The sequence below is a fragment of the Balaenoptera borealis genome (genome assembly GCF_965194805.1).
Source record: "Balaenoptera borealis genome assembly, chromosome: 10".
Taxonomy (NCBI): Eukaryota; Metazoa; Chordata; class Mammalia; order Artiodactyla; family Balaenopteridae; genus Balaenoptera; species Balaenoptera borealis.
The window spans coordinates 85,698,649-85,715,297 of NC_138874.1; the positions used below are offsets into that span (position 1 = coordinate 85,698,649).

At 40.7% G+C, this 16,649-nt stretch overlaps 1 protein-coding gene and 1 long non-coding RNA gene across 7 annotated transcripts in view; one reads left to right on the forward strand and one right to left on the reverse strand.

Annotated features, from left to right (window-relative positions):
* The window catches only part of PLCE1 (phospholipase C epsilon 1), a 311,658-nt gene that overhangs the window by 173,667 nt on the left and 121,342 nt on the right, over nucleotides 1-16,649 (forward strand). For all 6 annotated transcript variants that reach the window (XR_014248798.1, XM_082406420.1, XM_082406416.1 and 3 more), the window contains one exon: nucleotides 5,661-5,977. Coding sequence is in view for 5 of the 6 variants with exons in the window: in XM_082406420.1 (XP_082262546.1) it covers nucleotides 5,661-5,977 (317 nt within the window). In the remaining variant the exon portion in view is untranslated. The remainder of the gene's footprint in view (nucleotides 1-5,660; nucleotides 5,978-16,649) is intronic.
* Nucleotides 1-16,649, reverse strand: part of LOC309635395 — a 44,965-nt gene that overhangs the window by 23,083 nt on the left and 5,233 nt on the right. The gene's annotated exons all lie outside the window — the stretch shown is intronic.

Below are 16,649 nucleotides of genomic sequence, written 5' to 3' on the forward strand. Positions count from 1 at the left end.
CAAATTCTATCACAGTTTTATTTCTAACAATAAAAAATAGTTAAACATAACATTGACTACTAAAGAGCCATTAAGATCCAGTATTAGAAAACTAGTTTTAGAGTTGGGGAAATGTGCACTATAGAGTAAGTTGGGTTTTTGTTTTTGTTTTAAGTTTAGAAAAAAAGTATGTGTTCTGATCCTAATTTTGTAAATGTTATGTATATATATAGAAAAAATGTGAAATACTACAACAAAAATATTAGTAGACATTATCTGTGGGTGTAGGATTATTGATTATTTTAATTTTCTTCTTTATATGTCTCTAAATTTTTTATACTTTCACAGTGAGCTCATATTTCTTTGGAAATCAGGGTGCAGAGTTACTTTTTATTAATAAGAATTCTGTCAGATTTTTTTCTTCTAAGAGGCTCTTCAGTCCCATAAAGAGTTTTATCTGAATATGGCTTAATTCTCAATCTAGGCATATTGGTTTTTTCTTTTTTTTAAAGTAGACTTAGAAATAATATGCTTCATTGATTTTGTGAACTTGTAAAATCATGCAGTTTTGAGTACAAACCAGACACATTTGTTGCAAGATTGATTGTTACTCTGAAAACCAATAACAGATAATGAGAAAGAATCACCAGTTAACTAACCTTTCTCTAAATCCATTACTTCCCTGTTGAAAGCAATTTTCAACTCTGCCTGAGATTGTGTCTTTAAGCCAGCTCTGAATCTTTCATAAAATGAAATCAACATCCTTCCTCTCCTGTCTTATCTTATATAATTGGAATTGTCTCACTCAAAGGCTACTAAATGTGGAGTTGATGAATCCAGTGCTTAAGTTAAAAAAATAAAGGGATTGTCTGCAAAATGAATTCAAATCAAAGAAAAATGTATAGAGTAGATATAATAAAAGTTTTTCCTACTTTCTTCCCTAATTGTAATTTGAAGAAACTTTTTAAAACCAGTATTGCAATATTTGGAAAAGATCTGAGCAGCTCAAATGCCAAACCAGTTTGTGCCCATGAGAAGATTAGAATTTTGTTCCTTGGATGAATTTTTCAGATACCATTTTGATTTTTTTTTAATACTGTCAAACCTACATTAGAAAAAAGTTCAATGAAACAGAACTGTGCAATATATAAACACTTTCATTAGTCTGGTGCGTACTAGACAGATATACAATCATATACCTACATTTATAAAATTCTTTTTCCTCCAATAGGTTCATATTCCATTGTTCCCAACTTGCTTTTTTTTCACTTAAATTTTCAATTTTCGTACCTATGAATTTACCTCACTTTGTCTGTATTTTTGCAAGAATTTCTGTCAGATAAAATTCCAGAAGTGGAATTGCTAAGACAAAGGGTATGCATGTTTAAGTTTTTGTTTTGCCTTCCAAGAAAGTCTGTGCCCATCACACCACCACTTACAGAGAATGAGAATGAAAAATAACATTTCAGAAGCAGAGCTATGTGGCAGGTTCTCCCAAAGGTTTTACCTTTGTAAATATATACATACATACATACTAAGCTACCATCAAAATATAATGCAAGTACTATATTCTATTTTTCATTAAAGTCAGATTCCTGTAAGGTATAATCCTGCCTAACTTTTCAACCACCTCTCTCCCTACCCAGAAAAGACTGTGTGTGTGTGTGTGTGTGTGTGTGTGTGTGTGTGTGTGTGTGTGTGTGTAACAGAGAAAAACAGAGAAACAGACTCAGCAGGAAATCAAGGGAATCCTTCTCTCCTGCAGAAGATCTCTCAAAATGTTGACCATAGTAGATGGTAGACTTTTGGAGTCAGAGCTGAATTTTAGTTCCAGCCCCATCTCTTAGTAGCAATGAGTCTTTAGACAAATTGCTGAACATTTCTGACCCTCAATTTGTCATTTATAGAATGTCACGCTTGCCTGACAGTGTTCTTTGTAAAAATTAAAATGTTTTACTTCGTACAAAGGGCTAATAAACAGTGAGGCGCAAGAGCTAGGTGAGTAGCTCTTGTTGAGACGCCAGAAAAGGATTAGGGTGACCAAGCCAAGAGCATCCTGGATGGTAAAGTTTTGAAGACTTTTGCAGAAAGACTTGAGGAAATAACATTCCAGTTAAAATATGCTATGTAATACTACACCTTTCCAACCTCCATCCAATATCTTCCCCTCCCCCACCCATATTATAGTAGTGTTTATCAGTCTTCTCTCCTAAGATGTTCAATATCAACAAGGATCTTTTCTTATTCGCTGAATCCCAACATCAGTGTAGTCTGAAACAAAACCTGGCACATAGTAGGCACTCAATGAGTGAATGAAGGAATTTCTGCTTAACCTTACTTAACCCCATTGAGATGTATTGGCAGCTAATAAGGTTGGCCCCTGGACACAGAGCACATCCATGGTGACTCAGGCTCAGCTTGGTGTAATGCCGAGTACTGGGCAAGGAGCCAGAATCTTCCCATTCTCTCTCAGCTTTTACCAGTTCCAGGGCTGACCACTCACAAACTGGATTCTTCAGCAAATCTCGTAGCAATTTAACTCAAGCTTTATGAAAAATATGGATAGCCATGCCAACCTATCATGGCTCCCTCACATTATGTAAGAGATTTTGTGAGATTACTTGGTAAACTCTATATTTGCGTATGAGACACAGCAATAAAGACCTTTTGATAGGGACCAAAAGGCAAAAAGAGAAATCCATGGGAAGTGGCAGGTTTTGCTGAGCTCTAGGCCAAGCCCAAGGCTCTGTGTGCTGTGATAGTATATGCCCCTCGTGGGATTTATTAAAGGCTCTGAGAAGTCCTGCAGTTAAAATAGAAAAAAAGAAAGCTTGTTTAACTTTGTTTAACCCAATATGTCTCTAAATTATTAACCAAGGAACGGTGTTTTGCATAAATTCAGTGTTACACACTTTGGAAAATACCCGTTTAAAGCATGGGAACATTCTTATGAATTTATAAGAAGGAAAGGAGAGGGCACTTTTGAGTTTCTATGTGCTCCATTCTAATGTAGTTGTAACGTAGTGATTGACATGATGGTTCCAGGCTGAACAAAGAAGGGAACTGTCCATGCTCTAGGGTCAAATCCTCACCTTTGGAGTTTGAAGAGTTCATTTTATCAGATCACTGCAAGTAAGCAAGCACAAGAAGTTGATTTATACTAACTGAAATCACTTGAGATTCATCTAAAATCCAGAATGACAATGTGATATTCTGCCGCTACATGAGGTTATATGCTGAGTGATCAAGCACACGAGCTCTGAAGTCAAAAAGACCCTGATTCAGATCCCAGCTTCCTAGCTTACTATTTTTGTGACCTTATGTGAGCCTCACATAATAATGCTATCTACCTCCTAAATTAATCCATATAAAGTGCTGAACTCGGTTATCAGGGAAATAGAACTTGAAGACACTGTGTCTCACAGTAAATTTTGCTAGGCTGTTAGAGGGTCTAGAGATACAACCCTATTCTACTGTAGAATAACTATTAACTGGAGAACATGGGGCTGAGAGCAAACATTGACGGTAAATGAGATCGATAATTATATTCACCAGAAATTTTCTAAAAATTCTTTCACAAGAGAAGAACTACGGTTGCCTGTGGGATTAATGAACTTTGCTCCACAAATAATGAGGAATGATCAGGGGTCACAGAGCTCCTGGGTCTTTAATCCATCATAGAGTTGCCCATGTTGCAGAGAGGGATATCTGATGGTGACACACCTGAGAGTTGGGGCAACGTGGCCTGTGAATAGGAAAGAGGAGATTAAAGGGGAGCTCAGCAAGAGTGAGAGAAAGCGGGAAGTATTTTTAACAGCTGCTGTTTAAATGTGGAACTTGAAGAACACAAAATATGTCCCAAAAAGATTTCTGGGATGTTTCTTTGTGGTGCATGATACAAAATCCCTGAGTAATCCTGCTTTAAGGAAACCTACACTAAAGGTCTACATTATGTTTCAAGGTTTCTAACCTCAGATTTGTGTTTCCTTTGAGTATGATGCCGTGCTTATATTGAGACACATGGGGCCACTACATTTATTCGAGTTACACCTACCAGGCTTCTTTTTCTTCTTTTATTCAAATTTGTTTAGGTCTCCTTTATTGCTATTTCCCACAAACCACTAGATTCTTCATTCATTGTAACATCATGTGATTCATGTCTCAAGATACATTGTGATTTACAATATATCATCTTATGTTATTTACATATTTTATTACATTATCTCTTCTCTTGCATATTAGATAAGCAGCTGGTTCATAAGATTTGGGAGTTACTTTTATTTCTTTCACAGAGAGCTATGCTTTGAAATCCTGTCTTAGAGCTGGTTAATTCTGGGAAGACTTCCTATATATGACTAATTCCACTGTACATAAATTATCAGTGTCAGAAACTGCAATCTGCCTCTGTCATCATTCAGGCTACATTCTGACTCAATTTGGGGGAAATCTGGTCACTTTCTCAACCATTCAGCAAGTTGGAGAGTGAAGCCACGTAGGCTTGATTTGAGTACCTGCCTTATTTTAATTATTTTCAAATATGAGCTTAGAACCAAATATGATTTGGTATTCCAAATTAACACTGTGATCTAAGAACCAGGAGCTCCCAGGACAGACGTGGTTTCCATTTTTCTGTTCCATCCACGACCTTATTGGTTAATTAATTTGAACGGACTGTGTGGCCTGATTTTTGGATCAGACGATATGGTCGCCATACTCACAGAGGAAGGAATCAGGGAAAGTAGACTAGCCTTTAGGGAAGGTACGTAATGAAGGGTAAGGCTAGTTGGAGTTTAAGGGATAAGGGAAGTTTTACTGGTTTGTATTTAAGAGTAAGGGAAACTAATATCTGTGTAGGCAAAGAAGAGTCAGTGGGAAGAAAGGGATTGAAGGTGGAGATATCCACTGAGGCAAAGTGAATTTGTGCTAAGGGAATAATTTTGAGCCTATGAATGAATGTCTTTGGTAGTTCTATCTAATGCACTCATTAATTTCCCTCTCGCTACCACCTTCTTATTACCAGTTGTGGAGCAGGGAATGAGATTTATTTATTGTATTTATTTAGATACATCTCCTCATTACCTATTTCTCCTTACTTGTATAGGTGGTTCTTTCCCTGCACACCTCCAGGTAAATCTCAGTGGAATCAGAGTCTTTGAGGGCTGAATGCTGGCAGAGCAGACCGTGAAGTTTTGAAGTCTGGAGTGCAGAGGGTCCCTGGGTCTCCTGCGTGTTCACACATAGAGTGCATATGCCTATATGTGTACAGGCCTCCTCCCCCTACTGCCTTTCTTCCCTCTTCCGTTTCAAGTGCTGTGCCCATGCCCACCCGCATTTCTTTTCATGGTGACGGTTAGTCCCAGAGGATGAGGAAGCAAATGGTACATTTTACTTCACTGCTACTCTGCAGAGTGTCACAGTGAACTGGTTAGGGAATGGTGTGCTAGATCAGTTCTGCTTCTGAAAATAGGAAACTAAGCCTTCCCCTACCCCCAAGGAGTGGGAGGGGGCAGGCAGGAGAGATATCAGAAAGGTCTCCAAAACAGGAGAGATAGTATAGAACTATTCACCAAGCAGAAACTTCAGTTGAGAAACCTATAAGACTTTGAATGGCTCTCAAGGAAATACCTGGCGTAGGGGACACCAGCCTTGGTGTAACAGTGACTTTTGTTGCTTTATTTCAGAACGCCAGCCAGGCACCTCTATGGCCAATCCCAGTGCCCTCCCTTCAAGTTCAGCTGGGATCAGCAAGGAGCTGATTGATCTGCAGCCCCTCATCCAGTTCCCAGAGGAAGTTGCCAGCATCCTGATGGAACAGGAGCAGAATATTTACCGAAGGGTCTTGCCGGTTGACTATCTTTGCTTCTTGACCCGGGACTTGGGCACCACGGAATGCCAGAGGTCCCTGCCCTGCCTCAAAGCGTCCATCTCAGCATCCATTCTTACCTCCCAGAACGGAGAGCATAATGCCCTTGAAGATCTTGTGATGAGGTTTAATGAGGTAAGAAGCCACTCTGAGATGTTTTGTAATGATTTTTAAGCATTTCTCCTTTTAGGTTTGTTTGTTACTGGTATCTCGTCTACCTGTCTGTCTGCCCACTTCCATGATGACTGTTTCTTTTCCAGGCAATGAGATAGACACACTGTCGTCCTCCCTTTCGCTTCACTCCACCCTTCAGCCTAATTGAGCCCGCCTCCATCCCATACCATTACCATGTCCACAAGCCTTCTCCCTTTGGACAACCAGTATCCCCCTGCCCCATTTTCTCTATGCCCTTGCCAAAATATTCTCCCTGGGCCCATTTTCAAAGATTCTCCCCCTGTTCCTACAAGTGCTTTTAAGACCAGATGTCTCAGTTTTGGGTTTGGCCGAGGGATCATGGGATCTGTCTAGCCCACTCTGTCTTCCACTATCAGACCTCCTCAGCAGAAATTAAACACTAATATACCTGGGTAAGGAGAGCTGGGAGGAACATGGTCTTGAGGGGCAATGAATCACCTCATTCCTGATCTCTGCATCCCATCAAGCTCCTCAGCCCCAGAAAGTCCCTCCATGGCCTCCAAGGCCTTGCCAGAAGCAAGTTCTAAAGAGGACAGGTGTGACCAGAGTCTGGGAACACCTAGGAAGGAGGCAGTGTAAGAGCTCTAGGCGCTCACTGGGAGGAAAAGAGCCAATGGCTGGCCACCCTGTGGCCCTGGACCAAGGATAAAGGACAGGATGGAGAGGAGGTCGCCATGCTGTGCTAGGGTCACAGGATGCTGCTCTCTCAGGCTTAGAGAACACTTTCATTCCATAACATAACCCCACACCCAGACCTTTCTGTTCTATATTTTATTTCTTTTAGACTTCATTTCTTTGTCTTGAATACTAAAACACAAAATTTCAGTCTGTGTGTTTGGTGGTTGTTGGTTGGTTGAATTCCACAAATACAGTAGTTTCCTACTTTAGTCATTTAGTAAACTACCTAACTGCTAAGAGGATGCTCCCATCCTAGTTCGTATATATCTCTGATTGACAGAGGATCAATCAGCCTTTGTTACTTAAACACTTTCCACCTACAGCAGTTCACCTTGCAGCCTCCATAGCCTTCCAGTGATGACCCTGGTGATGGTTGTATCACAACAGTGATAAAGCCCAGTGGATGGAAAGTGTTAAAGGCTGAGCTCAAGCAATTCTGTATCCAGACATGCCTTGAGCATCATTCCTCAAAGGGAGATCCATTATCCATAGGAATTGCTAATATCCATCTAGCACTGTCATACTAATTATTTAATATGTGCCACTTATTTGTTCCTCACAACAACCCTGGGAGACAGATCCTTGTCATTGACCCCATTTTAGCAGTGGGAAAACTGAGACATGAGGAGATGAAGTTCTTCGCCCAAGGTCACATGGGTGGTAGGTGACAACAGTGAGACTCAAGCCCAAAGAGTCAGGTGTCAGAGCCTGGGCTTTGAACCACAACAATATCCTGCCTCTCGCCTGTATCAGGCTCATACTGAGGGTGACACCTGCTAAACTGCAGATTCCTGGTCCACATCAAACTGAGTAAGACAGACTCTCTGGGAGTCCACATGAATGCTTGTAAACCACACGGCCCCCAAAGTTGTCTTTTGAAATAAATCTCCTGATGTTCTTGATTTTCCTTGCTGATAAAAACAGAGTGGAAAATGAAAGTTCCAGTAAACTGAGTGATTTTATTAGTGGATTTTACTGTATATCATGAATTATTTTAAATTTCCTGATCGACTCACTCAAACATCCTTAGGACCCTACCCTTATCCTTTGTCGCTATTGTTGTTGTTTTAAATTCCACCTGAAGTTAAAAGTGATTTGCCTGAACTTTACAAAGCTAGTTGTAAGTTAGTTTTGGAGAGAGAAAACTTGAATCTCTTCCATTTAGTACCATAACTTTGGGAATCAAAGATGAAACAGTGATTTCACTAATTCAGAATTAGTGATGATATGAACCACAGCTGGGTAAAGGCATGCTTGGGACGATCTCTGAAAATAGTTTAGCTAAGCAACTTCAAAACGTAGACAAGATTTCTGGGAAAACACTTCAACTACTTAAAAGAACAGTCTGTATTCAAGTATTCTCAAGCATCTATTTTCATACATATTATGCGTATGCCGATTAAAAATCAGTCTAATGTAGTCATTACAGGCAGATCCCAAATGACCTACGCTAGGCAAAACTGAGAGAGCTAAATTCTAGTTGTTTTATATCCTTTCAGGTAAAAAGGCTTCATTCCATTGAAAGAGAATTCTTAAATTCAGATTTCACCTATTTAGAATGGTCTTGCCTCCAAATTAGCATGGCTTTACTTTCTGTAAAGAAAAAGAAGAAAAGGAGCTAGCATTTAGGGCTGGACTGGACATTGTCACTTTCTTTTTTTCTTTCAATTTTATTGGAGTATAGTTGATTTACAGTGTTGTGTTTCAGGTGTACAGCAAAGTGATTCAGTTATACATATACATATATTCATTCTTTTTTAGATTCTTTTCTCATATAGGTTATCCCAGAATATTGAGTAGAGTTTCCTGTGCTATACAGTAGATCCTTGTTGCTTATCTGTCAGTGTCACTTTTTTTAATCCCACTAATCCTTATGACAGTTGTGTAAGACAGTTATTACCTCTGACTCACAGATGAAGAAAGTGAAGCTTAAACAACAAAATAAATAATGATAGTATTGGACTGTGGTCCATAGAATAAAATAAATATTCATGAGTCCATACTGATATAAATAAATAAGTGAACAAATAAATCAATGGGAGGAGAGGGAGAGGTACTGCTCTTACTTATAAAAGATTTCCAATTAATAAATGTAGAAGGGATGAGGGAAATGAGAAATCACCATTTGGACACCCTAGCAATAAATTGTTACAGGCGAGAACCACTGATGAATGCTAAAATTATTGAACAAAATATGAGAAACAAGATATTTGCATAGTCTCAAAGTATCTATTCACAAAATATGTATTAATTACAAAAGGAAAAATAGAACAGTGGAGAACCCCAGTAGATACCCACCTTAAGTAAGTGCTCAAGGTCAACATGACCAGTAATAAGACATATTGATGTCTTATTACTGGTCACATCTCCTGATGTGATGCACTCAGAAGGACTAGATATAGTCTCTACGATGTATTTGCCCCCCTTAAAAAAAATAACCTAAATCTAATCATAAGAAAAAAAACCATCAGGCAACCCCAAATTGAAAGACATTGTACTCTTCAAAAGTGTCAGGATCATGAAAGGTAGGGAAGGACAGAGGAATCGTCAAAAATTAGAGGAGACCGGGAGTCATGACAACTAAATGCAGTTTGGGATCCTATTAGATCCTGGACTAGAAGAAGGATACTGATGGGGAAACTGGTGAAATTCTAATCAGGCATGTAGTTTAATCAGCATGAATGTATCAATGTTAATTTCCTGGTTTTGATAAAGGGACTATATTTATGAAAGATGCTAACACTGGGAGAAGCTGGGTGAGCTATGTATGGGAACTCTCTGTATTTTTGTAACTTTTCTGTAAATCTAAAATTACTTCAGAATTAAAAGGTTTAAAAAAATAGTGAAGCTCAGAGAGGTTGAGTCACTTGTCCAAGGTCACACAGTGGCTGAATGAATGTCAGAATCCAGATGTCTGTCTTTAAAGTCTATTCTCTTCTCAGCCAACTGCCTTGCCTCTCTCTACTTGTTACATTATCAAGTTTAAGTTTGTAGTAAAACCAGAATTTCTGATTTTGAATTTAATTAGCCTTGGTCTCCTTTCCCTCTTCCCTCCCTCTCTCTACTTCTGTTCTAAACCTCCTGTGCATCTACCCTTTTTCTACTCCTACCATTTCTATTTTTATCGAATTTCCTATTACCACTCATTCATTCATTCATTCATTCACTCAAGACTTATTTATTGAGTGCCTACTATGTTATAACCTTTTCTTTTTTAATTGGTGTGTCACACACTCTTTTAAATAAGAAATGAGAAATATATGATGAAAATTTACAACATTATTAGCCCATACTTTGGTTCTGTCAAAATTGGATGCACAAAATAAATGCACTTTCCTCAGTGGAAGTAAAATATATATTTTTTGCACATGGGAGAATCTCAAAGACGAGAGAGAGACTACTAGCTGCATTGCTAGTTACTTAGGAGAGAAGCGAATGCATTTGTTTATACATTCAGTCATTCAGTTAACATGTTTTCAGCACTTCTCAGAAGCAGGAGACCATGGTGCATAAGCACTAAGGGAAATGAGTAACGGTCTGAGGCTGCCAGAAGCTACCAGTCTTAAATTGTAGTCAGGCATGGGCACAAATCACTCCCAAGAGAGGCAGAAAATACGTGCAGTGTGAGTGGCACAGACGGTGGGAGCCGCGGTGTCTAGGTTGGTGATCAGAGCTCTCTCTGCTCCGCACTGGAGTTTGCGGCTGGGCCTTGAGTCATGGCTGGGATAGAAGGGGACCATCACGGGAAAGGGAAGGAGGACATTCCAGACGAGAACACAACCAGTGCTTGTCATGAGCAAGAAAGATTCATGGCCTAAGGAGGCAGCTTGCTCCTCTTTGTCAGTAAAACCTGAGCATGAGCTAGAAGTTTCCCGAATTCTAACAACTCTTTACATAATGACTTAACTGGAATGTGGGGAAAGGGGAGAAAATCCCTGATGCCTCTCAGGCAATGTTGCTTAACGTTGGTTCTTAGGAAAATATGGTTAAAATGCAATTCCAAGTACAATCATGAAATAACTGAAAGTGTTTGGCTTACATTAAGGAAGGCCAGGAGATAAATCATTTAAAATCAATTTAGACTGTGGCTTGGAAGCAATTTGTCTCCCCATTTCCCTATCTCCTGCCCAATGTCAAGACTGGTGCTCACCAGAATGACTTCTCTTCATCCTTGCAAGTAAACAGAAGCAGGTACAAGGGGCCAGCCCCCAAGCCAGTGGTAGTCAAGGGGGCGCTGGGGGTGGGCTCGATCCTGTTCCGCTTGGTTTGGGAGACAGGGCTTCCTGAACCCTTTTGATCTGGACACCTCTCTGTAGTCATATCCTTGATCTAAAGCTCAAGGAGCCCGTGTTCTGTCTTCCTCCCTTCAGGTTAAGCAGGCTCACTTCCTGGCCACCCACAATGTCTCTTGCTCTGACCGTCTCGAATCATATTGTCCTTTTTCCCTCCTCTTCCTTCCTCTCTCCTTCCTCTACCTGTAGTCCACATTCCTTTTGATCTTGCTGTTTTTTAATTCCTCTTCGAATATATTCCAGAGCCATTTATCTCTTCTAAAAGGAGACAGAGAGGCATTTTTGGTAGATAACTTTACCAAAGAGATCACACACTTTAGCACACGCATTTGAGAAGATATGAAAGGCAAATAGAGATTGAGGAGCATGCTTACTCCCTTTGCGTTCATGCCCTTTTCTTGCGAAGGACTGTGATGGAACATGGTTTGGGGAGGTGGTGTATTCTGGGATCACAGTTCTGAGTCACGAGTTCTCAAACCTTATGCCTCATCGATATAGCCTCTGCTCCTGTCCTGTTGTTCACCCACTGATGATCTTTGGGGTTGGAACTCATCGTGGTCTGCATCTACAGTGGTCCTCAGGATCTGTCAACAGAGTAAATTTTCAGCTCCATAACCTACCACTGCCCACATCACTGCCAGACACTCTTTGGTGTAACAATTGATTTCTCTGACTCAGGGCTGGTTTTCAGCTTCAAAAGGCCATTAGCAGGTTTACTTTTTCCTATGCCCTGAGGGAGCAGTTTTTCTTGTCAGGTGGGTCTTAGCAAGACCATTCTCTGGGCTCCTCTTTCAAACCAGCTGGTCCAAGGGCAGGTGATGAGGCCAAGATTGAACCCCCAGTTATACTGAGACCCCAGAAGGCTCTGGAGGGATTCCACCTGGCTCTTTGACCCAGGTGACCTTTCTCCACCCTCCTGTGTTTGGTCAAACTAAGCAGTCATCAACCTGCTTCTCTAGCCACACAAATGTGGGCAGCCCAAAGTGACACTCAGTGCTGCTTGTTCCTTCCATCTGGTGGGTTTCACCAGATGTCAGCTCAATAGTTTAAAGGCCACCCTCTCCATAAAGAATGCCAAGGTGCAGCTTAACTCTCTGGGAAAGAGCATAAGAATAAATAAACCATCTGCAGAGAAGGGCTGTTTGGGCCTGTGTCCTTTCAGCCAGAATCCCTTAGGTACTTCATAAGAGATCCTGATCACTTTGACAAATTCCAACATCTAGAAGTCTGTCTGGTCGTAGCCAAGGAAAGACCATTTCGGCATAGTAAGGAAAAAGCATAACATATGATAGTGACCAAATGTGTTCCTTCACTTGGTTTTGAATTTGTACATTTAACCATGTTAGGGAAGTTTCCTATCAAAGCTTGCCCCTCCCTCTTTTATGCAGAAAGCCAAGCAAATCATCTGTTCAGGTCTGCTGTACAAACTTTTTTCCTCATGTCTGAATACCCATGAGGTAAATTGTTAATAAAGCCCTCTCAGGGTAAGGGAAATTTCAGTTCACTTTGGAAAACCAGATTTTTCCTTGGGAAAGCACGTCTCCCTAGAGGCACACCTCTGAGAGCAGAAATTGTATTCATTCCCCAGAATATTTCATGGCACATTCCCCGGTTAACAGAAATTTTAGTTCAGAAGTTTCTGGACTAAAAAAATACGGTAGGCAATTAAACCACAGAGACTCAGCTGTGCAGGGCAGGTTATTTGTAGGGGGCTTATCTGCCCTGGAGTCTATTGACAGCAAATCATGTTCGGTGGTTCTTGGCAATCAGCACCCCCAGGATTCTACTCACTCAGCGTAACACTAAGTAAATGATGGGGCTGGAAATGAGGAGGGGCTTCACAGCACACCATCATGCACGGTGCAGTTCTGGAGTCCTCTTGCCTGGATTCTAATCCATCATCCCCCACTGTGGAACCTCAAGCCCAGTACCTAATCCCTCATCTTTAGATGGGGATGTTAATAGTACCTACTTCACATGGTTTATATAGGAAGTCAGAGTGACGGCATGTGTGAGGCACTTAGTGAGGACCCAAGACACTCCTGGGTTCAATGTTGGTCACAAAACGACACTAAAAGTAACTGCATTTTCACAATAATTAATGATAATAGATCCCACTACTTATTCTTATTCTTTTTCTTATTATTATCCCCTCACCTAATGGATGAGAAAATAGAAGCATAGAGAGGCTAAGCAAATGACCCATGGTTTCAGAGCTAGTGTTTGAACCCAGATGGTCTGACTTCCGGAGCCAGTATTCTTGCTTCATCTACCTGGTGCCATTGAATCAAAAGCCATAAGAGCCTTTTTTCCTCACCTTGGTCTCTTATTCTGAATGAAACCGTTTGCTTCACAACAGGATTCAAATATTCTTTACTATTTCAACCCATATAACACTGTTAACCTTCTTGTTGACTCCGTGATATTGAAAATGTGGCATTTCCTTTGAACTGGGAGACTGTGGTTCTTGAAATTGGTAGGACAGTGGTGTCACAAGGTGTCTGAGAACATTGTCCCAGAAGAGGAACAGAATAAATTGTCATTTTGCAGTACCAGGCAGTAAAGGGATTTTAGGTCTTTGGCTTTTAAAGTTTCCTTTTTGGCTTTGAGGGCTCCTTAGGTACTGGATACCTGAGAATGTAGAATGCCAAAAGAAAATTAAAAATTTTACTTTATTTCTTTAGCTTCATTTCTTGACCACATCACCTCTGCAATCTTTTTCCTCCTCTTTTTCTGTATTTCAATTTTGCATGAAACCTACACCCCCAAAAGTGATGGCTTTTGAAATTCAAAATCTTTAGTTACATCTGTACTCCTAGGAAGACTGGGAGTACAGTTTTTTGTGGATTTTTTTTTTTTTTTGGCTGTTCTCAGGCTGTGCTCAGAGTTGGGGCAGCAGGAGAAGGCAGTGGAGAGGGGCTGCTAAGCACCTTGTGAATCAGAACCTCCATGCCTGTGTTCATTCTTTGAGCATCAGACATGATTTCCTTTAACAGTGGCTTTCACTGATCAGCAGAAGGAAAACAATGGGCCTCAGAATATATATATATATTTTTAAACATCTTTATTGGAGTATAATTGCTTTACATTGTTGTGTTAGTTGCTGCTGTATAACAAAGTGAATCAGCTATACGTATACATCTATCCCCATATCCCCTCCCTCTTGCGTCTCCCTCCCACCCTCCCTATCCCACCCCTCTAGGTGGTCACAAAGCACCGAGCTGATCTCCCTGTGCAATGCGGCTGCTTCCCACTAGTTATGTTTTACGTTTGGTAGTGTATATATGTCCATGCCACTCTCTCACTTCGTCCCAGCTTTCTCTTCCCCCTCCCCATGTCTTCAAGTCCATTCTCTACGTCTGTGTCTTTATTCCTGTCCTGCCCCTGGGGTCTTCATAACCATTTTTTTTTTAGAGTCCATATATATGTGTTAGCATACGGTATTCGTTTTTCTCTTTCTGACTTACTTCACTCTGTATGACAGACTCTAGGTCCATCCACCTCACTACAAATAACTCAATTTCGTTTCTTTTTATGGCTGAGTAATATTCCATTGTATATATGTGCCACATCTTCTTTATCCATTCACCTGTTGATGGACACTTAGGTTGCTTCCATGTCCTGGCTATTGTAAATAGTGCTGCAATGAACATTGTGGTACATGACTCTTTTTGAATTATGCTTTTCTTAGGGTATATGCCCAGGAGTGGGATTGCTGGGTCATATGGTAGTTCTATTTTTAGTTTTTTAAGGAACCTCCATACTGTTCTGCATAGTGGCTGTATCAATTTACATTCCCACCAACAGTGCAGGAGGGTTCCCTTCTCCACACCCTCTCCAGCATTTATTGTTCATAGATTTTTTTTTAATTTATTTATTTATTTTTGGCTGTGTTGGGTCTTCGTTTCTGTGCAAGGGCTTTCTCTAGTTGCGGCAAGCAGGGGCCACTCTTAATCACGGTGCACGGGCCTCTCACTATCGCGGCCTCTCTTGTTGCGGAGCACAAGCTCCAGACACGCAGCCTCAGTTGTGGCTCACGGGCCTAGTTGCTCCACGGCATGTGGGATCTTCCCAGACCAGGGCTCGAACCCGTATCCCCTGCATTGGCAGGCAGATTCTCAACCACTGTGCCACCAGGGAAGCCCTGTATATTTTTTTTTTTTTTAATTTTATTTATTTATTTTTGGCTGTGTTTGGTCTTCGTTTCTGTGCGAGGGCTTTCTCCAGTTGCGGCAAGTGGGGGCCACTCTTCATCGCGGTGCGCGGGCCTCTCACTGTCGCAGCCTCCAGACGCGCAGGCTCAGTAGTTGTGGCTCACGGGCTTAGTTGCTCCGCGGCATGTGGGATCTTCCCAGACCAGGGCTCGAACCCGTGTCCCCTGCATTGGCAGGCAGATTCTTAACCACTGCGCCACCAGGGAAGCCCCTTGTATATTTTTTGATGATGGCCATTCTGACCAGTGTGAGGTGATACCTCATTGTAGTTTTGACTTGCATTTCTCTAATGATTAGTGATGTTGAGCATCCTTTCATGTGTTTGTTGGCAATCAGAATATTTTTTAAATATACACATGCCTGGAGCCAGTCCCCAGGAGATTCTGTGGACTCTCTGTGGATCCGTGGTGAGCCCAGGGATGTGTATTTTTTAAAAACTCCACAAGATAATACTGATGCCACCAATGGTTGAGAATCACTACTCTAGACCATCAGACACAGAGGTATTCAAAGAAAAGAACAAAGCTTTATTCCAAAGCAAATGGGGGGAAATGATTCCTGTCTTTGGGACAGGAACTATTATAATAGTTGATAATTGTCCAAAGTAAATTTAAATAAATGTGATGACTTGCTTGCTTGCTTTCTATTTCTTTCTTTCCGTCCTTCCTTCTTTCATTCTGTTTTTTTTTTTTTTTTTCATTCTTTGGTCCTAAAGGACTTGGTTTTGGAATCTTAAATATTCAAAATATTTTGTTACTATGACAGGATATTTTTATTCTTATTTACCCTGCTTAAAGCTCACATCATGTTTTTAGGATTTAGCCAACCTAGAAAGAGAACTGCCAAAGCCATTGACCCACTGGAGGCCTGTTTTATTCTGTCGAAAGCAGGCATCAAGTTACCACTCAGTCCTGGGGCTGATAGAAGTAAGAATGAGTCCAGTGGAAATTAGTAAATAGACAAGTAAGATTTTGACATACATGAGTAGTATTTTTTAACTGAAAATAGTTAACATGACTCAGAGAAGCAGTGTAGCATCTCCTCAAGGCCCAATGTTCTTTTGCATCAGACATATCACTTTAAATGACACTGAACACTGTGGGAAAGACCAGGTATGCTTTAGTCAGAGACTGGGATTTTGAGCCTCTCTCCAGGACTGAATTAACTGACCCTATTAGGATGTTTAATTCAACTCTCTGAAAAACCACTCTCTTAGAGATCCTTACTGCACATGTAGGAGCCAAGGAGGAATGTATTTATGCTTTGCTAAGAATCTACATTTGCCAAAGAGATTTAAACATTCATAAATCCAACTGCCTTCTCAATGCCTCCCCTTGGCTTTTTTCGTTCAACAGTTTTTTATTAAGTACCAACTTATATTCTAGGTACTGTTTTGTGTGCTGGGGATATAGCAAAGAACAAGACAGA